The sequence below is a fragment of the Bombina bombina genome, chromosome 12 (assembly GCF_027579735.1).
Source record: "Bombina bombina isolate aBomBom1 chromosome 12, aBomBom1.pri, whole genome shotgun sequence".
Taxonomy (NCBI): Eukaryota; Metazoa; Chordata; class Amphibia; order Anura; family Bombinatoridae; genus Bombina; species Bombina bombina.
In genome coordinates, this window is record NC_069510.1 from 60,480,393 (window position 1) to 60,498,777 (window position 18,385).

Here is an 18,385-nt window from a genome sequence, read left to right on the forward strand (position 1 = left end):
TCCCTCACATGGACCTGTAATTTAACAGGAAAGTCCTGAGTAAATATCCCTCAGATTTTCTTGGTAAGGGCAGCAAACAATTACATGGGAGGCGCAGTGAGAATTATGTCCCACAAGTTCCCATTGCTTTAAAGCCACCAAAAGCTCTACTGTAGAGACTGATATGGACTAGGCTACACCCTAGAACAAAGTAGCACTCTCTGGCACTACTTTAAAAATAATAAACACTTGATTGAAGAATATAATCTAACACCTCACTTTACCTCTTCCTATCACTAACGTAGGCAAAGAGAATGACTGGAGTGGGAGGGAAGGGAGGAGCTATTTAACAGCTGTGCTGTGGTGCTCTTTGCCTCCTCCTGCTGACCAGGAGGTGAATATCCCATAAGTAATGAAGATGATCTGTGGACTCATCATGTCTTTAAGAAGAAAGATAGATAATCCCTTTATTACCCATTCCCCAGTTTTGCATAACCAACACGGTTATATTAATATACTTTTTACCTCCGATTACCTGTATCTAAGCCTCTGCTGATTGCCCTTTATCTTAGTGCTTTTTACAATCTTGCATTTTAGCCAATCAGTGCTGATTCTTGCATAACCATGATCATTCTACATGGGAGTGAGCACAATGTTATCTACATGGCACACATGAACTAGCACTGTCTGGTTGTTGTGAGAGATTTAAAAAGCACTGCGATAAGGGGAGGCCTGCTGGGGCTTAGAAACAGGCAAACTTAGAGGTTATAAAGTATATTAATATAACAATGTTGGTTATGCAAATTTGGGGAATGGCTAGTAAAGGTGCTTTTAAATAAAAAAAATAAATCAAGTAGGCTGTCCCTTTAAAGCTGGGTGAGGGAAAGAGCTGCATGAGTTTTATGTAAACTGATGCATCTTCTGCAGCTGCGTACAGTGGGAAAATCATTTGTAGTTCAGCAGGGTGGGAGTGTTTGTATATAGAGAAGTAGAAGCTTGGTCTCATCTCACCGGCTAACTGTCTGTACCCATTTGGACACCGAGTGCTCTAGTCTCTTAAGCTCCTCCTCCAGCTGATGACTATGAGCCCGGCACTTCTCTACTACCTGCTGCTGTCTCTCCACCACCCCCTGTAGACGAATTAGCTCTTCTTCTGCCTATGAAAATGATCAGAAACAAAATAAGCAAAGGAAGTAAAGTTGTAGGTCATTATGATAAAAGGAGTAGAGAGAATTACCTGTTTCTTTATCCGAACCTCTGCAGCAGCTTTCTGAAATGGAGATAATAAAGGTGAGTAGAAAGAGAGAAGGACGTGGTCAGGTCAGGTGGAAATATGTAGTGTCTGACTATTGATGGGTAAGTAAAACGGGACAATACCAGGTGGACTTGGTTGGTTCATGTCAGTAAAATGTAGGTTCACATGAACGTGCACAGAGTCAAGTAACTGATAGCAGAAATGGTTAGAAGCTTTGGGGGAGGTTTAATTTATTTATTTTCTTATAATTTGTAGAGATTCAACAGTATGTCTATTCCTTAAAGGGATATAAAACCCAAAAAATGATTATGTGAATCAGACAGAGCATACCATTTTTAAAAAGATTCAAATTTATTCTGTATTTAAGAGATACCTAGGTTATTTATATGGAGCATTAAATGGCAGGAAATAGTGATGCCATCTAGTTTTTATTGTATTTTGTTGTTGAAATTTTCTTGATTTGTTACGGTTATTGTCGAAAACTTAATAAAAAAATATTTAAATGAAAAAAACAAACAAACAAACAAACAAGTTAAAGGGCCATAATACCCAAATGTTGAAACACTTGAGAGTGATGCAGCATAGCTGTAAAAAGCTGCCTAGAAAAACATAATTTATGTAAGAACTTACCTGATAAATTCATTTCTTTCATATTAGCAAGAGTCCATGAGCTAGTGACGTATGGGATATACATTCCTACCAGGAGGGGCAAAGTTTCCCAAACCTCAAAATGCCTATAAATACACCCCTCACCACACCCACAATTCAGTTTAACGAATAGCCAAGAAGTGGGGTGATAAAAAAGTGCGAAAGCATATAAAATAAGGAATTGGAATAATTGTGCTTTATACAAAATCATAACCACCACAAAAAAAGGGCGGGCCTCATGGACTCTTGCTAATATGAAAGAAATGAATTTATCAGGTAAGTTCTTACATAAATTATGTTTTCTTTCATGTAATTAGCAAGAGTCCATGAGCTAGTGACGTATGGGATAATGATTACCCAAGATGTGGATCTTTCCACACAAGAGTCACTAGAGAGGGAGGGATAAAATAAAGACAGCCAATTCCTGCTGAAAATAATCCACACCCAAAATAAAGTTTAACGAAAAACATAAGCAGAAGATTCAAACTGAAACCGCTGCCTGAAGTACTTTTCTACCAAAGACTGCTTCAGAAGAAGAAAATACATCAAAATGGTAGAATTTAGTAAAAGTATGCAAAGAGGACCAAGTTGCTGCTTTGCAAATCTGATCAACCGAAGCTTCATTCCTAAACGCCCAGGAAGTAGAAACTGACCTAGTAGAATGAGCTGTAATTCTCTGAGGCGGAGTTTTACCCGACTCAACATAGGCAAGATGAATTAAAGATTTCAACCAAGATGCCAAAGAAATGGCAGAAGCTTTCTGGCCTTTTCTAGAACCGGAAAAGATAACAAATAGACTAGAAGTCTTTCTGAAAGATTTAGTAGCTTCAACATAATATTTCAAAGCTCTAAAAACATCCAAAGAATGCAACGATTTCTCCTTAGAATTCTTAGGATTAGGACATAATGAAGGAACCACAATTTCTCTACTAATGTTGTTGGAATTCACAACTTTAGGAAAAAATTCAAAAGAAGTTCGCAACACCGCCTTATCCTGATGAAAAATCAGAAAAGGAGACTCACAAGAAAGAGCAGATAATTCAGAAACTCTTCTGGCAGAAGAGATGGCCAAAAGGAACAAAACTTTCCAAGAAAGTAATTTAATGTCCAATGAATGCATAGGTTCAAACGGAGGAGCTTGAAGAGCCCCCAGAACCAAATTCAAACTCCAAGGAGGAGAAATTGACTTAATGACAGGTTTTATACGAACCAAAGCTTGTACAAAACAATGAATATCAGGAAGAATAGCAATCTTTCTGTGAAAAAGAACAGAAAGAGCAGAGATTTGTCCTTTCAAGGAACTTGCGGACAAACCTTTATCTAAACCATCCTGAAGAAACTGTAAAATTCTCGGAATTCTAAAAGAATGCCAAGAAAAATGATGAGAAATACACCAAGAAATATAAGTCTTCCAGACTCTATAATATATCTCTCTAGATACAGATTTACGAGCCTGTAACATAGTATTAATCACAGCGTCAGAGACACCTCTTTGACGAAGAATCAAGCGTTCAATCTCCATACCTTTAAATTTAAGGATTTCAGATCCTGATGGAAAAAAGGACCTTGTGACAGAAGGTCTGGTCTTAACGGAAGAGTCCACGGTTGGCAAGAGGCCATCCGGACAAGATCCGCATACCAAAATCTGTGAGGCCATGCCGGAGCTACCAGCAGAACAAACGAGCATTCCTTCAGAATCTTGGAGATTACTCTTGGAAGAAGAACTAGAGGCGGAAGATATAGGCAGGATGATACTTCCAAGGAAGTGATAATGCATCCACTGCCTCCGCCTGAGGATCCCGGGATCTGGACAGATACCTGGGAAGTTTCTTGTTTAGATGGGACGCCATCAAATCTATTTCTGGAAGTTCCCACATTTGAACGATCTGAAGAAATACCTCTGGGTGAAGAGACCATTCGCCCGGATGCAACGTTTGGCGACTGAGATAATCCGCTTCCCAATTGTCTACACCTGGGATATGAACCGCAGAGATTAGACAGGAGCTGGATTCCGCCCAAACCAAAATTCGAGATACTTCTTTCATAGCCAGAGGACTGTGAGTTCTTCCTTGATGATTGATGTATGCCACAGTTGTGACATTGTCTGTCTGAAAACAAATGAACGATTCTCTCTTCAGAAGAGGCCAAAACTGAAGAGCTCTGAAAATTGCACGGAGTTCCAAAATATTGATCGGTAATCTCACCTCCTGAGATTCCCAAACTCCTTGTGCCGTCAGAGACCCCCACACAGCTCCCCAACCTGAGAGACTTGCATCTGTTGAAATTACAGTCCAGGTCGGAAGCACAAAAGAAGCCCCCTGAATTAAACGATGGTGATCTGTCCACCACGTTAGAGAGTGTCGAACAATCGGTTTTAAAGATATTAATTGAGATATCTTTGTGTAATCCTTGCACCATTGATTCAGCATACAAAGCTGAAGAGGTCGCATGTGAAACGAGCAAAGGGGATCGCGTCCGATGCAGCAGTCATAAGACCTAGAATTTCCATGCATAAGGCTACCGAAGGGAATGATTGTGACTGAAGGTTTCGACAAGCTGCCATCAGTTTTAGACGCCTCTTGTCTGTTAAAGACAGAGTCATGGACACTGAATCTATTTGGAAACCCAGAAAGGTTACCCTTGTCTGAGGAATCAATGAACTTTTTGGTAAATTGATCCTCCAACCATGATCTTGAAGAAACAACACAAGTCGATTCGTATGAAATTCTGCTAAATGTAAAGACTGAGCAAGTACCAAGATATCGTCCAAATAAGGAAATACCACAATACCCTGTTCTCTGATTACAGACAGAAGGGCACCGAGAACCTTTGTAAAAATTCTTGGAGCTGTAGCAAGGCCAAACGGCAGAGCCACAAACTGGTAATGCTTGTCCAGAAAAGAGAATCTCAGGAACCGATAATGATCCGGATGAATCGGAATATGCAGATATGCATCCTGTAAATCTATTGTGGACATATAATTCCCTTGCTGAACAAAAGGCAAGATAGTCCTTACAGTTACCATCTTGAACGTTGGTATCCTTACATAACGATTCAATATTTTTAGATCCAGAACTGGTCTGAAGGAATTCTCCTTCTTTGGTACAATGAAGAGATTTGAATAAAACCCCATCCCCTGTTCCTGAACTGGAACTGGCATAATTACTCCAGTCAACTCTAGATCTGAAACACAATTCAGAAATGCTTGAGCTTTTACTGGATTTACTGGGACACGGGAAAGAAAAAATCTCTTTGCAGGAGGTCTCATCTTGAAACCAATTCTGTACCCTTCTGAAACAATGTTCTGAATCCAAAGATTGTGAACAGAATTGATCCAAATTTCTTTGAAAAAACGTAACCTGCCCCCTACCAGCTGAGCTGGAATGAGGGCCGCACCTTCATGTGGACTTAGAAGCAGGCTTTGCCTTTCTGGCTGGCTTGGATTTATTCCAGATTGGAGATGGTTTCCAAACTGAAACTGCTCCTGAGGATGAAGGATCAGGTTTTTGTTCTTTGTTGAAACGAAAGGAACGAAAACGATTATTAGCTCTGTTTTTACCCTTAGATTTTTTATCCTGTGGTAAAAAAGTTCCTTTCCCACCAGTAACAGTTGAAATAATAGAATCCAACTGAGAACCAAATAATTTGTTACCCTGGAAAGAAATGGAAAGTAGAGTTGATTTAGAAGCCATATCAGCATTCCAAGTCTTAAGCCATAAAGCTCTTCTAGCTAAAATAGCTAGAGACATAAACCTGACATCAACCCTGATAATATCAAAGATGGCATCACAGATAAAATTATTAGCATGCTGAAGAAGAATAATAATATCATGAGAATCATGATGTGTTACTTGTTGCGCTAAGGTTTCCAACCAAAAAGTTGAAGCTGCAGCAACATCAGCCAAAGATATAGCAGGTCTAAGAAGATTACCTGAACACAGATAAGCTTTTCTTAGAAAGGATTCAATTTTCCTATCTAAAGGATCCTTAAACAAAGTACCATCTGACGTAGGAATAGTAGTACGTTTAGCAAGGGTAGAAATAGCCCCATCAACTTTAGGGATTTTGTCCCAAAATTCTAATCTGTCAGACGACACAGGATATAATTGCTTAAAACGTTTAGAAGGAGTAAATGAATTACCCAATTTATCCCATTCTTTGGAAATTACTGCAGAAATAGCATTAGGAACAGGAAAAACTTCTGGAATAACCACAGGAGATTTAAATACCTTATCCAAACGTTTAGAATTAGTATCAAGAGGACCAGAATCCTCTATTTCTAAAGCAATTAGAACTTCTTTAAGTAAAGAACGAATAAATTCCATTTTAACTAAATATGAAGATTTATCAGCATCAACCTCTGAGACAGAATCCTCTGAACCAGAAGAGTCATCAGAATCAGAATGATGATGTTCATTTAAAAATTCATCTGTAGGGAGAGAAGTTTTAAAAGATTTTTTACGTTTACTAGAAGGAGAAATAACAGACATAGCCTTCTTTATGGATTCAGAAACAAAATCTCTTATGTCATCAGGAACATTCTGCACCTTAGATGTTGAAGGAACTGCAACAAGCAATGGCACTTTACTAAAGGAAATATTATCTGCATTAACAAGTTTGTCATGACAATCAATACAAACAACAGCTGGAGGAATAGCTACCAAAAGTTTACAGCAGATACACTTAGCTTTGGTAGATCCAGCACTAGACAGCGATTTTCCTGTAGTATCTTCTGACTCAGATGCAACGTGAGACATCTTGCAATATGTAAGAGAAAAAACAACAACATATAAAGCAAAATTGATCAAATTCCTTAAATGACAGTTTCAGGAATGGGAAAAAATGCCAAAGAACAAGCTTCTAGCAACCAGAAGCAATGAAAAATGAGACTTAAATAATGTGGAGACAAAAGCGACGCCCATATTTTTTTAGCGCCAAATAAGACGCCCACATTATTTGGCGCCTAAATGCTTTTTGGCGCCAAAAATGACGCCACATCCGGAACGCCGACATTTTTGGCGCAAAATAACGTCAAAAAAATGACGCAACTTCCGGCGACACGTATGACGCCGGAAACGGAAAATAATTTTTGCGCCAAAAAAGTCCGTGCCAAGAATGACGCAATAAAATGAAGCATTTTCAGCCCCCGCGAGCCTAACAGCCCACAGGGAAAATAGTCAAATTTTTGAAGGTAAGAAAAAATGATTAAATTAAATGCATTATCCCAAATATGAAACTGACTGTCTGAAAAATAAGGAATGTTGAACATTCTGAGTCAAGGCAAATAAATGTTTGAATACATATATTTAGAACTTTATAAACAAAGTGCCCAACCATAGCTTAGAGTGTCACAGAAAATAAGATTTACTTACCCCAGGACACTCATCTACATGTTTGTAGAAAGCCAAACCAGTACTGAAACGAGAATCAGCAGAGGTAATGGTATATATAAGAGTATATCGTCGATCTGAAAAGGGAGGTAAGAGATGAATCTCTACGACCGATAACAGAGAACCTATGAAATAGACCCCGTAGAAGGAGATCATTGAATTCAAATAGGCAATACTCTCCTCACATCCCTCTGACATTCACTGCACGCTGAGAGGAAAACCGGGCTCCAACTTGCTGCGGAGCGCATATCAACGTAGAATCTAGCACAAACTTACTTCACCACCTCCATCGGAGGCAAAGTTTGTAAAACTGAATTGTGGGTGTGGTGAGGGGTGTATTTATAGGCATTTTGAGGTTTGGGAAACTTTGCCCCTCCTGGTAGGAATGTATATCCCATACGTCACTAGCTCATGGACTCTTGCTAATTACATGAAAGAAATATCACCGGAAAAAAATGTAAAAAAAGAAAGATTTTACCTCAAAAATTTCTCAGTAGCCACATCCCATTGTAAAGGACTTCTAAGCAGCAAATCAGTATGTCTGTCCCGGGACAGCGGAAGGAGCGAGCTTTCGTGCACACTCATTATTTCCCTATTCAGTGTAAGGAAGTTTACAATGAAATCTCATGAGAGTTAAGTCAAATCTCATGAGATCACAGTAAAAGAGTTCATGACCTCAGCACTGTTGATGCTGATTGGCTGCAGTTCATTTCTTCATTTTTTCTTTTCTTACCTGCAGCTGGGCTGCAGCTGAGTATAACTTTTTACACAGAACTTACTCTGCTGAGCTGAGGAAATTGTGAGGTAAAATATTTTCCTTTTTTACATAGAGATGCTCAGGTGATATTTTCCTGTCAGCCTTTTATAGTTATACTGCATCAGTTTCAAGTGATTTAGCATATGAGTATTATGTCCATTATTAGAATGGCTTCATGTTCAGCAATCTATTCTCATATTTAGCCTATAGAATTTCAAAAGAACGAAAAGCGACATTGTAGTGATTTTTCCTCATTGTTTTACCTAACAGAGGCTATTTGAAAAATGTTTAAAAACTGAATAAAACATAACATTTTCTGTGTCCAGATTGCAGAGAACACCATTGCTGGACAGAGTATTTGTGTGTGTGTGTGAGATATATATAACATATATATATATATATATATATATATATACACATACACACACATATATATGTGTGTATATATACATACATACATATATATACATATATATATATATATATATATATATATATATACACATACACACACACACACACACACACACACAAATACGTTGATTGGAGTAGCCATGTTAGTCAAGAGATTTAGATATAAAAATAACAAGAGTATTGCATTAGGCAATGATACTTTTTTTTGTTTAAATATTTTTATTTAAGTTTTCCATGTCTTTGTTTACAAAGAAAAAAAAAAGTTTTTACATATTTTGCATAGAATCATATTAGATATAGAAAAACTAAACAAATCCTCACTGTATACAGTAGATACAATAACAGTATTATATAATTTAGAAGGACTGATCCCTTCCCCTCCGTACGCATGACCATGCAATAGTATAACAGTGAAACTAAGAAGTTTTGGAGAAACTTCAATTGGCATCCAAGAATTTTTTTGTGTATATACGAAATAGAAAAAGAGATAAAGAAGGAAGAGAGAAAAGATAGGGAAAAAGGTCAGATTAAAAAAAAAGATTACTGGTCAAGGTCAGTATGTAGCTAATGAGTAAGTCACTTGTGTACAGATTCTCCGCTCGCACATAACCTCCCATTATTGTCACCATCCGTTTGTAAGCTTTGTCTATTTTGCATCCTTTATTTGTCTTGCCATATTATCCAGTCCTCCCAAACCTGCATAAAATCTGTTTTAGAATTGAGCAAAGTTGAAGAAATATCTGCCATTTGGTAGTAATATTTAATTTTATTTAGAATCAGACTAAAATGCGGTACTGCTGTTTTCCAATATCTCACAATAGTAGTCTTAACTGCTGTGCAGACAATTCCCACAAATTTCAGCAATGCCCTAGTTAGACCCTCCCAATGATATCTTTTTATTGGACTAACTATACATTTATAAGTTGACAAGCTTTCGGAAGAATAACTTCCTTTTGTCAAGTCTGAAGCAATACTTTCAGACTTGAGAAAGGAAGTTATTCTTCCGAAAGCTTGTCAACTTATAAATGTATAGTTAGTCCAATAAAAAAAAGTATATATATATATATATATATATATATATATATATATATATATATATATAGTTAGTCCAAAAGTATATATATATATATATATATATATATATGTATAGTTAGTCCAATAAAAAAGTATATATATATATATATATATATATATATATATATATATATATATGTATAGTTAGTCCAATAAAAAAGTATATATATATATATATATATATATATATATATATATATATATATATGTATGTATAGTTAGTCCAATAAAAAAAGTATATATATATATATATATATATATATATATATATATATATATATATATATAGTTAGTCCAAAAGTATATATATATATATATGTATAGTTAGTCCAATAAAAAAGTTGGAGGAGGAAAATTGGTCAAAAGGCAGAATACAAAAGAAAAACATAATTTATGCTTACCTGATGAATGTATTTCTCTTGTGGTTTATCCAGTCCACGGATCATCCATTACTTGTGGGATATTCTCATTCCCAACAGGAAGTTGCAAGAGGACACCCACAGCAGAGCTGTCTATATAGCTCCTCCCCTCACTGCCATATCCAGTCATTCGACCGAAAACAAGCAGAGAAAGGAGAAACCACAGGGTGCAGTGGTGACTGTAGTTTAAAATTAAAAAATACCTGCCTTAAAATGACAGGGCGGGCCGTGGACAAGATACACCACAAGAGAAATAAATTTATCAGGTAAGCATAAATTATGTTTTCTCTTGTAAGGTGTATCCAGTCCACAGATCATCCATTACTTGTGGGATACCAATACCAAAGCTAAAGTACACGGATGAAGGGAGGGACAAGGCAGGTACTTAAACGGAAGGTACCACTGCCTGTAAAACCTTTCTCCCAAAAATAGCCTCCGAAGAAGCAAAAGTATCAAATTTGTAGAATTTTGAAAAAGTATGAAGCGAAGACCAAGTCGCCGCCTTGCAAATCTGTTCAACAGAAGCCTCATTTTTAAAGGCCCATGTGGAAGCCACAGCTCTAGTAGAATGAGCTGTAATCCTTTCTGGAGGCTGCTGGCCAGCAGTCTCATAGGCTAAGCGGATTATGCTTCTTAGCCAAAAAGAAAGAGAGGTTGCCGAAGCCTTTTGACCTCTCCTCTGTCCAGAGTAGACAACAAACAAAGCAGATGTTTGACGAAAATCTTTAGTAGCTTGTAAGTAAAACTTTAAAGCACGAACCAGGTCCAGATTGTGTAATAGACGCTCCTTCTTTGAAGAAGGATTAGGACACAAAGACGGAACAACAATCTCTTGATTGATATTCTTATTAGATACCACCTTAGGTAAAAACCCAGGTTTGGTACGCAGAACTACCTTATCTGCATGGAAGATCAGATAAGGAGAATCACATTGTAAGGCAGATAACTCGGAAACTCTACGAGCCGAGGAAACCAAAAAAAAGAACTTTCCAAGATAAAAGTTTGATATCTATGGAATGAAGAGGTTCAAACGGAACCCCCTGAAGAACTTTAAGAACCAAATTTAAGCTCCAAGGTGGAGCAACAGGTTTAAACACAGGCTTGATTCTAACTAAAGCCTGACAAAATGCCTGAACGTCTGGAACATCCGCCAGACGCTTGTGCAAAAGAATAGATAGCGCAGAAATCTGTCCCTTTAAGGAACTAGCTGACAATCCTTTCTCCAATCCTTCTTGGAGAGTAGCCCTTAGATTCACACCAATAAAGATATTTACGCCATATTTTATGATAGATTTTCCGGGTGACAGGCTTCCGTGCCTGAATTAAGGTATCAATGACTGACTCGGAGAAACCACGCTTTGATAAAATCAAGCGTTCAATCTCCAGGCAGTCAGCCTCAGAGAAATTAGATTTGGATGGTTGAAAGGACCTTGAAGTAGAAGGTCCTGTCTCAGCGGCAGAGTCCATGGTGGAAAGGATAACATGTCCACCAGATCTGCATACCAAGTACTGCGTGGCCACGCAGGCGCTATCAAGATCACTGATGCTCTCTCCTGCTTGATTTTGGCAATCAGACGAGGGAGCAGAGGAAACGGTGGAAACACATAAGCCAGGTTGAAGGACCAAGGCGCTGCTAGAGCATCTATCAGCGTTGCCTTGGGGTCCCTGGACCTGGATCCGTAACAAGGAAGCTTGGCGTTCTGGCGAGACGCCATGAGATCCAGTTCTGGTTCGCCCCAACGAAGAACCAATTGTGCAAACACCTTCGGAAGGAGTTCCCACTCCCCCGGATGAAAAGTCTGTCGACTTAGAAAATCCGCCTCCCAGTTCTCTACCCCTGGGATATGGATAGCTGATAGGTGGCAAGAGTGAATCTCTGCCCAGCGAATTATCTTTGAGACTTCTAACATCGCTAGGGAACTCCTTGTTCCCCCTTGATGGTTGATGTAAGCCATAGTCGTGATGTTGTCCGACTGAAATCTGATGAACCTCATTGTCGCTAGATGAGGCCAAGCCTGAAGAGCATTGAATATCGCTCTTAGTTCCAGAATGTTTATTGGAAGGAGTGACTCCTCCTGAGTCCACGATCCCTGAGCCGTCAGGGAGTTCCAGAATGCACCCCCACCTAGAAGGCTGGCATCTGTCGTTACAATTGTCCAATCTGGCCTGCGAAAGGTCATACCTTTGGACAGATGGACCCGAGATAGCCACCAGAGAAGAGAATCCCTGGTCTCTTGGTCCAGATTCAGTAAAGGGGACAAATCTGTGTAATCCCCATTCCACTGACTGAGCATGCATAGTTGCAGCGGTCTGAGATGTAGGCGTGCAAACGGCACTATGTCCATTGCCGCTACCATTAAGCCGATTACTTCCATGCACTGAGCCACCGAAGGGCTAGGAATGGAATAAAGAACACGGCAGGAATTTAGAAGTTTTGATAACCTGGACTCAGTCAGGTAAATTTTCATTCCTACAGAATCTATCAGAGTCCCTAGGAAGGAAACTCTTGTGAGGTGGGATAGAGAACTCTTTTCCTCGTTCACCTTCCACCCATGCGACCTCAGAAATGCCAACACTATGTCCGTATGAGACTTGGCAATTTGGAAGTTTGACGCCTGAATCAGGATGTTGTCTAAATAAGGGGCCACTGCTATGCCCCGTGGCCTTAGGACCGCCAGAAGCGACCCCAGAACCTTCGTAAAAATTCTTGGGGCTGTAGCTAACCCAAAGGGAAGAGCTACAAACTGGTAGTGCCTGTCTAGGAAGGCAAACCTGAGAAACCGATGATGATCTTTGTGTATTGGAATGTGCAGATAAGCATCCTTTAAATCCACTGTAGTCATGTATTGACCCTCCTGGATCATAGGTAGGATGGTACGAATAGTCTCCATCTTGAATGATGGAACTCTGAGGAATTTGTTTAAGATCTTTAGATCCAAAATTGGTCTGAAGGTTCCCTCTTTTTTGGGAACCACAAACAGATTTGAGTAAAATCCCTGTCCCTGTTCCTCCTTTGGGACTGGATGGATCACTCCCATAACTAGGAGGTCTTGTACACAGTGTAAGAATGCCTCTCTCTTTATCTGGTTTGAAGATAATTGTGAAAGGTGAAATCTCCCTTTTGGGGGGGAAGCCTTGAAGTCCAGAAGATATCCCTGGGATATAATTTCCAACGCCCAGGGATCCTGGACATCTCTTGCCCACGCCTGGGCGAAGAGCAAAAGTCTGCCCCCTACTAGATCTGTTACCGGATAGGGGGCCGTTCCTTCATGCTGTCTTAGAGGCAGCAGCAGGCTTTTCGGCCTGCTTACCCTTGTTCCAGGTCTGGTTAGGTCTCCAGACCGTCTTGGACTGAGCAAAAGTTCCCTCTTGTTTTGCATTAGAGGAAGTTGATGCCGCACTTGCCTTGAAGTTTCGAAAGGCACGAAAATTAGACTGTTTGGCCCTTGGTTTGGACCTATCCTGAGGAAGGGCATGACCTTTTCCTCCAGTGATATCAGCAATAATCTCCTTCAAACCAGGCCCGAATAGGGTCTGCCCCTTGAAGGGAATGTTAAGCAGCTTCGATTTTGAAGTAACGTCAGCTGACCATGATTTAAGCCATAGCGCTCTGCGCGCCTGGATAGCAAAACCAGAATTCTTAGCCGTTAGTTTAGTCAAATGAACAATGACATCAGAAACAAAAGAATTGGCTAGCTTAAGTGCTCTAAGCTTGTCAAGTATTTCATCCAATGGAGTCGCTACCTGTAAAGCCTCTTCCAGAGACTCAAACCAGAACGCCGCAGCAGCAGTAACAGGCGCAATGCATGCAAGGGGCTGTAGGATAAAACCTTGTTGAATAAATATTTTCTTAAGGTAACCCTCTAACTTTTTATCCATTGGATCTAAGAAAGCACAACTGTCCTCGACAGGGATAGTAGTACGCTTTGCTAGAGTAGAAACTGCTCCCTCCACCTTAGGAACTGTCTGCCATAAGTCCCGTGTGGTGGCGTCTATTGGAAACATTTTTCTAAAAACAGGAGGGGGAGAGAACGGCACACCTGGTCTATCCCATTCCTTAGTAATAATTTCTGTAAACCTTTTAGGTATTGGAAAAACATCAGTACACACCGGCACTGCCTAGTATTTATCCAGTCTACACAATTTATCTGGCACTGCAATTGTATCACAGTCATTCAGAGCAGCTAAAACCTCCCTGAGTAACACGCGGAGGTGTTCAAGCTTAAATTTAAATGTAGAAATATCAGAATCAGGTTGCATCATCTTCCCTGAGTCAGAAATATCACCCACAGAAAGAAGCTCTCCTTCTTCAGCTTCTGCATATTGTGAGGCAGTATCAGACAGTTCTTAAAGCGTCAGTATGCTCTGTATTTCGTCTAACTCCAGAGCTATCTCGCTTTCCTCTAAATACAGGTAGTCTGGCTAATACCGCTGACAGTGTATTATCCATGACTGCCGCCATGTCTTGTAAAGTAAATGCTATGGGCGCCCTGGATGTACTTGGCGCCATTTGAGCGGGAGTCCCTTGAGCGGGAGTCAAAGGATCTGACACGTGGGGAGAGTTAGTCGGCATAACTTCCCCCTCGTCAGATTCCCCTGGTGATAAATTTTTTAAAGACAGAATATGATCTTTATTGCTTAAAGTGAAATCAGTACATTTGGTACACATTCTAAGAGGGGGTTCCACCATGGCTTTTAAACATAAATGAACAAGGAGTTTCCTCTATGTCAGACATGTTTATACAGACTAGCAATGAGACTAGCAAGCTTGGAAAACACTTTAAACCAAGTTAACAAGCAAATATAAAAAACGGTACTGTGCCTTTAAGAGAAACAAATTTTGTCCGAATTTGAAAAACAGTGAAAAAAGGCAGTAAATCAAACGAAATTTTTACAGTGTGTATAATAATCTAACAGAGCATTGCACCCACTTGCAAATGGATGATTAACCCCTTAGTTCAAAAACCGGATCAAAAATTTTTTATAGACATTCACACCAAACTGCCACAGCCTTGCTGTGGGCCTACCTTCCCCAACAAACGATTTTGGAAGCCTAAGAGCCCTTTAGAGATGTCCTGTAGCATTCAGGGAACTCCTGGATGTCTCAGTCTGTAATAGTTAATGCACAAAAAAGCACTAAACTAGGCCCCTCCCACTCATAGTAACACAACAGGAAACTGTTTCTAGGCAAATTTAAGCCAGCCATATGGAAAAAAACTAGGCCCCAATAAAGTTTTATCACCAAAGTATATATAAAAACGTTTAAACATGCCAGCAAACGTTTTATATTGTATTACCTCAGAAAGTAAGCATGATACCAGTCGCTATTAATTCACTGTATTCAGGCTTACCTTACATAAATTTGGTATCAGCAGCATTTTCTAGCCTTCACATCTTCTAGAAAAATATTAACTGCACATACCTCATAGCAGGATAACCTGCACGCCATTCCCCCGCTGAAGTTATCTCTCTCTTCAGTCATGTGTGAGAACAGCAATGGATCTTAGTTACAACCTGCTAAGATCATAGAAATCCCAGGCAGATTCTTCTTTTTTCCTGCCTGGAAAAAAATAGCACAACTCCGGTACTATTTAAAAATAATAAACTCTTGATTGAAGCAAAATAACAGCTACATTTCACCACTTATCTCTTACTACCTCCATGCTTGTTGAGAGTTGCAAGAGAATGACTGGGTATGGCAGTGAGGGTAGGAGCTATATAGACAGCTCTGCTGTGGGTGTCCTCTTGCAACTTCCTGTTGGGAATGAGAATATCCCACAAGTAATGGATGATCCGTGGACTGGATACACCTTACAAGAGAAAAAGAAAATACAACTAATTAATCATATTAAAATATTTAATTTATCTTCCCAAAAATGTCTGATAGAGAACTTAAAGGGCCATGATACCCAAATGTTGAAAGTGTTGCAGCATAGCTGTAAAAAGCGGACTAGAAAAAGTCACCTGAACATCTCTATGTAAAAAAGAAATATATTTTACCTCAAAAATTCCTCAGTAGCCACATCCCATTGTTAAGGACTTCTAAGCAGCAAATCGGTATGACTGCCCGGGACAGACAAAGGAGCAAGCTTTGCGCACTCATCTTATTTCCCTATTTAGTTTAAGGAAGTTTACTATGAAATCATATGAGAATTAAGTCAAATCTCATAAGATCACAGAAAAAGAGTTCATGACCTCAGCACTGCTGATACTGATTGGCTCTTGTGAGGTAAAATATCTTCCTTTTTTACATTTTTTACATTTTCCTGTCAGCTTTTTACAGTTATACTGCATCAGTTTCAAGTGATTTAGCATATGAGTATTATGTCCCTTTAATGTTTTTTAAAAAAAGGGAATACATTTTGCTCTAGTTAAAAATGACCTAATCCCTTTAATCTTTTACAAAAACTTATCAGAAAATTAAACTTAAAGATATTTTGAAAAAATTAAAGACGAGTCAATAAAGAATTTGGAAAGCCTCCCGGATAAGGATCTGGAGGCACTGATTGCTTTGGAAGAATTAGAATTGGAAAATCAAAACTATGATCAATTACTAAGAAACATAATTCAGATCTTAGATCAAATTCAACTTTTTTCCCAGTCACTGTAAGGGTCACTTTATACCCACATTCTGTAATTTAGTGCCGAAAGACCTGATTGATCTATGTAATAACTACAACATTAAAGCAGATCATTTGAAGAAGTGGGAAATGAGGTACTAAATTCAATACAGGATAATGATAACCTAATACGGGAGGTATTGTAGTTCAGAATAGCGAGGATTATGAAAGGGAGGCCCTAAATTTGTTAGATGATCCAGACACATATATAGAACATCAAGGAAATCCTACACAATATTTTCTAAAAGGATACTTATCCCTCCCCTCACTGACACAGGGGAAGCACCAAGGGATTCTGAATTAATTTAAATATTTAAACAACTAATTCCCTATTATGGTCACCTTTTATCACCTTCCCAAAATGCATAAAAACATAAACCCCCCCTGGTCGCCCTATTGTGTCGGGAATCAACTCATTAACATCTTGCTTATCTGAGTACGTGGACTATTTTATTAAACTGCTAGTGCTATCTCTAAAATCTTATCTTAGAGATTCACCACATACAATTGAAATACTTGAGAAACAAAAATGGCATAAAGATTATAAAAGGGTCAACATATAATCAGCATTATATACATTGGTATATAATGCTGATACATCTAGGTTGACCCTTTTATAATCTTTATGCCATTTTTTTCTAAAACGTTTTTAATTGTTTTAACCCCTAGATTGCGTGGTAAATTGATACCATAAAATTTAGGGCTTAAAACCATTAAATATGTTTTAGAAAAAAATAATTTATCCACACAACATCAAATGTTTATAGTGGAGGGAGTTAAATTTGTACTGGAGAATAATTATTTTACGTTCAAAGACAAATTTTATTTGCATATAGGAGATACGGCGATGTGGACCAATATTGCACCCAGTTATGCCAACCACTATATGGGACATTGGGAGGATCTATGGGGCCTATCTATCAAGCTCCGAAAGGAGCTTGATGCCCCGTGTTTCTGGCGAGTCTTCAGACTCGCCAGAAGCAGCAGTTATGAAGCAGCGGTCACAAAGACCGCTGCTCCATAACCTGTCCGCCTGCTCTGAGAAGCCGGACAGACATTGCTGGAAATCAACCCCATCGAGTACGATCGGGTTGATTGACACCCCCTGCTGGCGGCCCATTGGCCGTGAGTCTTCAGGGGGCGGTGTTGCACCAGCAGCTCTTGTGAGCTGCTGGTGCAATGCTGAATACAGAGAGCGTATTGCTCTCCGTATTCAGCGAGGTCTGGCGGACCTGATCCGCACTGTCGGATCAAGTCCGCCAGACCTTGTTAAATAGAGGCCTATGTATCTACAACAACAATCCTTTTATCAACAACATTGTCTAGTGGGGTAGATACATAGATGATATTGACATGATTTGGAAAGGTGATGATTAACCAATTTTGTCAATTATATTAATCTAAATGAGATGAACCTTAAATTTACTTTTAAGTCATCAGATAAGGAAATATAATTTTTAGATCTAGTTCTTTTCCCTGAAAATGACAATATCTATATCAGATTATACAGAAAACAAACAGCTAGCAATGGATATCTGAGGGCTGATAGTGGTCACTATCAATCATGGATTAGGACTATTCAGTTTCTGCAGTTTAAGTGAGTGCGTAGGAACTGCTAAAAAATTGAAGATTTTGACCAAGAAGCTATAATTTTAAAATCTAAATTTATTGAGAAAAAAAATATCCGAAATTGATAGATAAGGCATACAATACCGTTAAACAGTTGGACAGAAAGAATATTCTACATAAAATCCAAAAAAAATTTAAAAATTAAAATAGAAGTATTGGCCTATATTAAAACAAGATAAAATGTTATCAAAGCATATAGG

The 18,385-nt window shown here is 38.9% G+C and overlaps 1 protein-coding gene across 1 annotated transcript in view; it reads right to left on the bottom strand.

The window, feature by feature from the left end:
• Nucleotides 1-18,385, bottom strand: part of ZWINT (ZW10 interacting kinetochore protein) — a 64,074-nt gene that overhangs the window by 21,384 nt on the left and 24,305 nt on the right. The window contains exons 5-6 of the mRNA XM_053696065.1: nt 1,217-1,249; nt 991-1,136 (exon numbers count right to left, since the gene is read on the bottom strand). Coding sequence (XP_053552040.1) covers nt 991-1,136; nt 1,217-1,249 — 179 coding nt within the window. The remainder of the gene's footprint in view (nt 1-990; nt 1,137-1,216; nt 1,250-18,385) is intronic.